General features: G+C 34.1%; 1 protein-coding gene across 2 annotated transcripts in view; it reads right to left on the bottom strand.

Annotated features, from left to right (window-relative positions):
- LOC104745575 (vacuolar cation/proton exchanger 2) overlaps nt 1-3,341 on the bottom strand; it is a 4,757-nt gene extending 1,416 nt beyond the window's left edge. Inside the window, exons 1-13 of one of the 2 annotated variants that reach the window (XM_010466859.2) lie at nt 2,974-3,341; nt 2,539-2,645; nt 2,168-2,413; nt 2,020-2,087; nt 1,899-1,927; nt 1,608-1,804; nt 1,299-1,511; nt 1,022-1,156; nt 739-855; nt 593-646; nt 389-505; nt 202-295; nt 1-26 (exon numbers count right to left, since the gene is read on the bottom strand). In XM_010466859.2, the coding sequence (XP_010465161.1) occupies nt 16-26; nt 202-295; nt 389-505; nt 593-646; nt 739-855; nt 1,022-1,156; nt 1,299-1,511; nt 1,608-1,804; nt 1,899-1,927; nt 2,020-2,087; nt 2,168-2,413; nt 2,539-2,583 (1,326 nt within the window). In that variant the 5' untranslated portion in view covers nt 2,584-2,645; nt 2,974-3,341 and the 3' untranslated portion in view covers nt 1-15. The remainder of the gene's footprint in view (nt 27-201; nt 296-388; nt 506-592; nt 647-738; nt 856-1,021; nt 1,157-1,298; nt 1,512-1,607; nt 1,805-1,898; nt 1,928-2,019; nt 2,088-2,167; nt 2,414-2,538; nt 2,646-2,973) is intronic. The other variant, XM_010466860.2, reaches the window with a different exon arrangement.

The raw sequence follows: 6,361 nt of genomic DNA, 5'->3' as shown, positions 1-6,361 counted from the left end.
GACTCTTCCTCGGATTTATATACCATCTAACCAAAACAACACAACGAAAACATAAGCAAATTTTAATTAAAAAAAATGCTCTTCTTGAATGCAACTTAGCTCTTCTGGCTTGTTCTTGTTTCATGTCCATATCATGGAACAAGAACAAGCCAATATACCTGAGAAATTGCAAAGAAACTCAGTATATACAAGTGCACTAACCTTGAGGAGGATCTTCGTGTACAAAGAAACTGGCAGCTACTATCAAATAACAAAGAATGAGCATCAATCCTTTAAAGTAATTCGATGTCCCTTCCTGTGTGCATAACAGAGATCATCATTAGTTATAAGTTTTAGAATTTCGTTGCTCTTTATAAACTATGATTTAGCCTTCAGCATTTTTATCAACCTGGAGGAAAAAAGCTACTACTATAACGGTGATGAACAGCATCGCCGTCTCAAAAAGCTGGAAGTTAAGGTCCATCTGTTGACCCATCATCCATCCAATCACCACGCAGAATGGGACCTAATCAAGTAACACAGAGATTATTGAACACAACTTGTTGTCCATATATGATATATTACTGTTCTTGCAATGTATTGTGGTGCATACCGCAAACATGGAAATCTGGATCGAGGACCCAATAGCCACTCCCAACGACAGATCCTGAAGAAGAGATAAAATGTTTAGCTGTGTCTCAAGGAAAAATCTAGTTTGGAATGAAGAGCCTAAAGTTGTTACAGCTCAAGAATGCTTACCAGCTTGTCTTTCATAGCAAACATGATGGCGCCTGCATGTTCAGCTGCGTTCCCGACTATAGGAAGCAAAATGGTACTGATAAAAGAAATTGGTATGTTCCATGAAACCGAGGCACCCTGAAAAAACGGTACATTCATATCATGGTGTTGTGGTGGTTTTCATGCACGGCCAAGTTAGTATAAGACCAACGAATGAAGGCCAAATTAACGATATTTTAATTAGTAAATTAATAAGATCTTTATTTCTCATATGATAAAATGCAGAAAAATGATCGTTCGTTACCTCTATGGCATCAACAAGATAGCCAGAAAGAAGAGAGACCCAAGCAGTCAAGATTGAGAGCCAAATGATAGCTTCCCACTTGGAGATCTCAGGATCTTCATCTTCGGCAGAAGTCTCTTCGTTCTGATTTGTTTCCTAGAGTTCGCAGCATTTAAACAAGAAGGTAAGTCCAGGTTGAATAGAACTACAAAATCCAACTAGTTTTAGGTCTCTTGTAAATGGAAAGATATATTTATGTTTGAATAAAGGAGGCAAGTACTGGTGGCACACAACAAACCTCATCAAGAGGACTATAAGAATTAGACTGGCTCTTTAACTGAAAGAAGAGGTAAGCAGCATAAGCTATAAGCATTATGCAACTGCTGAACCTTGACAGGGCTAGCTCCGATGATCCGGCGTGAACCTCACTATGCGTGTAGTGAAGAACAGCAGGGAAGAGTATCCCCATGACAGCCATCAAAAGCAATCCTGAATTCACAGTCGCAGTTCCCTGAATTGCAAAAGAATAGGGCTTAGAAACAAGGTCAAGAATACCAAGAAAGAAAGAAAAAAGGGAGAATATCATGAAGCAGATAAGGATTCCTACCTTGTCAAAGACTTGGTCTTTTTGGTAAAAGACTAGCCCACCGCAAAAGAAGGCACAGCCAAGTACAAGCAACATGTTAGATAGAATGGAGCCTAGTAACGTCAGCTGAACAACACGTATCATTCCATTTTTCAAAGCGAAAATCGATATGATCAGCTCTGTCACATTCCCGAATGTAGCATTTAGGAGGCCTCCAACTGTGAAATATGTATAACACGTTAAAGAATTATCACAAAACAACAAAAGGAAAAAAGAAAAGGAACCGCCGGTTTTAGAATAACAAAGTCATACCAGTTGGACCCGTGTAACAAGCCAGTTGCCTGTTTCAAAGAATCAATATACTTACATATAAGTCTCCCAAACAGAATAGATGATATGGTAAGTTAGTGCTACAAGTGCTAGCGGGGCTTACTCTGTGGCATATCCTAGACGTTCAGCCAACGGTGTAATGCCTACTAAGGTCAGCAAGAACACCCACCCCTGAACCACAACAAGAATCATTTCTTGAGATTCAGCTTTTAAACATGAAATGAAACTACTAGTATCAGTAAATAGTTTACCTTACTATCTATCATGTAGTGCACCAATATGGCAAGAGGACCGAAAGGTAATAACAGATTGAGTTTATTACAAAAAATAACGATCTTGATGCTATTAAGCACGCTGTTCTTTGGGGATTTAGGCGTGTGTTGGGGGAAACTAGTAGAAAGTGATCCTTGCTCCATTAAAGAAGCTTCTTTAGTTTGTGCTGCATCTTCTTCTTGTCTAAACAGGCTTTTGTGCTCAAGTTCATTAACCGACCCCATCTGTTACAGTAACAAACATATTTTCCATTAATCCCAATACAAACAAAGGAACTCAAGACAATATCTGATCGAAAGAGTCTTGCTATCAAGAAATCAAAGATTGAGTTGCTGAGAAACTAACTTACTTCAACTTGTGCTTCGATAAGAACTGGCACTTTACAACAACTCATACCAGAGTGCTACCAACACATGGACCAAAGATAAACTACACAGAGTCCGCTTCTGCTGCAACCTGGATACAGGGAAACTTCTTGTATGAGAGATCTAAGTCATAACCACTTGTGTTACTTAGCATTAGGGAAACATTCACAAACAGCACGGCGTAGCCTTATACATGATCATCCTACTGAGGAAACAAGTACATTAGCCACTCAAGTATCTTTGGAAAAAAGAGCGAATCCAAAAACAAAAATAGCTAAACAAATCGCGACAACACAGCAAAATGAATGAAGTCAAAACTTGTCTTTCGATTAAAATCGCTAAACCCTAATCTATATGAATCCAAAAGAAATCGGAGACTTGGTTAGAGAAAGAAAGAAAGAAAGACGGCAACTTTATACCTTGCAGTCAACGAAGAGTCAGAGAAGAAGAATCAAACAAGTTGCAGGAACCAAATCGAGCATAACTCAAATAGGAAACTTAAAAAAAAAAACGACTTTGAGGTTTCTACTACTTCTTTGTTGTTGTGAATCTGGTGGAGACAACGAACGCAGAGTATGATGCACCCGCTTGATTGATAATATATATCAAATAATAGAAAACGAGATTTGTGATCTGTAAATAGAAGAAGAAGAAGAAGAAGAAGAAGAATCTCTGGTAGATCTAAGATTGTCAGTAGAGAGCGCGAGCGCGAGGAAGTTTCGTTCTTGGTTGAATTTGTTCTTTCATCATAAATTAGTTCAACATCAAACTCCTCCTTCTTTTTCTTTTCTTTTTTTCTTTTTTCCTTTTTTTCTTTTACGTTGAAGAAGACAAGGATAACGACGCCGTTTTGCCCATTTACGACAGTTCTCAAGAGATATAGCCTATTTGTCCTAACTCCTAATAATATAAAGAGGGGTACAAGAATTTCGAATTTATGAAACAAAATCACTATTCATAATTTGGTGTTTTTATCATATGTATAAAAAAAATACTCTCATGTTTTAGGAATTTTTCATGTTTCACAAAAATTGATTTTTTGTAACTTTTTATTAACTAATGCTACAAAATTGTATATTTCAAAACTTATTAATTGAGAATTAAATTTTTATGAACTATTATTGGTTAATAGTTTTCTTTTTAACATCTGACTTTTTATTAGATTGTAAACAAGAAATACAAATTGTTAACCAACCAAACTGGTGGAACTGTATATAATTCATACAATAAATTAATAGAATAAGCATGTCGTGAGAGCTTATCTGCTGTAGAATTTCTTTCACGATTAATGTGGTCAATAGACGATTCCGGAAGATTTTGCCATCCAATATCGAATATCAAATAATAATGTTCCCAGTTTCAAATGGTCGCCACCATTATTGATGAGAGTGATTAGTTCTTTATTGTCGCCTTCAAACCAGATATATCGTAATCCGTATTATTGGTTAATAGTTATGAGAAATATGTTACTATATATAAGACTATATTTATAAATAAATATTAATTGTTTTTTAATCTATGAAAAAAATCTTAAAAGTCATCACTGTTTTTAATACAGAGCGAGCGAGTATTGCGTAGTTATAATAGACACAATAATATTTTGATCAACATTAAAAATAGAAAGATACAAAGATAAACAAAATATTGCATTGTATCTCTATTTCGGACCAATTTGTGATATTGGTCCATGGAGTTGATTATTCTTTCTCACGTTAAGTCGATACTGGTCATGACCGAGTTTCAACCACTCACTTTTATGCTATACACCTTAAATATCAAAATTATACTATATAGTATATGAGTATTAGGATTATTTTGAGTTTGAATTTTTAAAAATTATGGGATAAAAAAAAAAATAACGGTGTTAATATAGTTGATAGAGGTCCCCAAAAAAAAAGAGACAATTTTCAACAATTTTCTCTTCACATTTGATTTCCACACAATTTAAGTTGTTTAAACACACAAGGAAAGAAAAAAAAAAACTAATATAAAGGAATGTGAAGAAGTGGAGATACAACAACCCCCATTTTATTTAGAAGGGTCAACCGATTTACTCTTATTAACCGATTTGTTCTCATCAATTCAGTGATAACCACATTATCAAATACTACGTTTTATTTTAAATAATTAATACATGAGTTTTTGTAGATTGATTGTTTTTTCTTTCTGCAACTATCCCAAAGGATAAAAGACATCTAAAAATCATTAAAGAGTTGAGAGATCTCTAGGCCTATGAGTAGGTTTCTGGGCCGTAAGCAATGGTATGTACCCAATATGTTTATGCTCACTAGCAATTAGCCCAATTCCTCATCATAAAGAGAAATAAAAAAAAGTAAAAATTATGCTATATCCTCTAATTAATTAATTATAGGTTTCTGCAGAATCATTTGAAAAGAAGTTGAGAAGTACTTTTCAGTTAAGCACATGGCCGCCAGGTCGCTTCAGACCGACTTGTCGCTCTATTATACGCAGTGTCATTATAGTTTGCTCGTCTACGTTGCTGTTTTAATTAATTATTTATCCAATACTTCTTATCTTGTATTATAATCTAGATTGATGATTAGTTTTTTTTTATAATCGTACCGTGGCTCCAATCGATGATTTCGAGCAAAATATATATAGTGTGATCAGCTAGAGAGAAATAATAAACAGAGTTGCTACTTGCTATAGAGCCAAAACAAAATATCCAACATATATACAATAAACTATATGTATTTGACAAAAAAAAAGAAGCAACAACGATCTATTATGTTTTGGCACTGGTTGCTTGTGGTGGACCTGTGGTTATTTTTGGTGGTGGTGCTTTTTATGATGATAAAGAAATTTTCACTGTTTCCTTCTTCTTCTTCTTTTTATTTATTTACTATTACTAAGTGGATGCTTTAGAAAATAGATTGCAAGAAAACTAAAATATTAGTAGATGGAAAAAAAAAATATATTAGTAGATGGTAGCCCAATAGAAAAATAATTGGTTACTAATGCATATATATTAAAAAGGGAAATAAGCAAAGAAGAGTTAGAGAGTTTGTGGAACTTGGAGTACACACAAAACATGACTCCCCCACCAAGTTCCCCAACCAAAGCAGTAGTCCCCACCTTTAACTACACAATTGATAGAAATCACCATATAATAAACGTTAATTATTGCGAGAGACACTCATTATAAAATAACTACCAAAGGTAAATTTGATTCATTCACTAATAAAATATTGATTACATGCTTATTAGTCACTTGTAATTACTATCAACCACAGGTCCACCCACAGTCTAGAAGCTTATTTCGACACACTTATATTATAAACAAAGTCAAATTTTCATTCATCCAATACAAATAATAAAAAAATCATCCACGCTTACCTTAGCCTTATTATTACTTATCAACCACATTCTAGAAGCTTTTTGGGAGTCATTCATGAAAAAAATAAGGAAAAAAGATGGTTAACTACACGAAGTATTGGAGAGTGCATGGTCACACATACCAAATATAATATTGTATCATCAACTACACGAAGTATATGTATTGCATGACCACATGTATGAACTATATGACGTTATGTGGTCAACACCATAGACATATAATCTGGTACACCGGTCGAATAATTCCGGTTAAGACCGACGTTGACTCCGGCGTTGACCAACATTGACCAAAAAAAATTGTATTTTAATTTTTTTCTATGAAAAAACAAAATAATAAATTACTATATTAAATTATTTATGAATTTTCATGATTAGAAAACATTCTATTCAATATCTAAATATCTTAGGTATCTCTAATGTATTTATTCTTATAATTAATTAATTTTTTTT

Source organism: Camelina sativa, chromosome 15 (genome assembly GCF_000633955.1).
Source record: "Camelina sativa cultivar DH55 chromosome 15, Cs, whole genome shotgun sequence".
Lineage (NCBI taxonomy): Eukaryota > Viridiplantae > Streptophyta > Magnoliopsida > Brassicales > Brassicaceae > Camelina > Camelina sativa.
The sequence above is the reverse complement of the archived record's forward strand: the minus strand, read 5'-3'. Positions and strand labels throughout refer to the sequence as shown.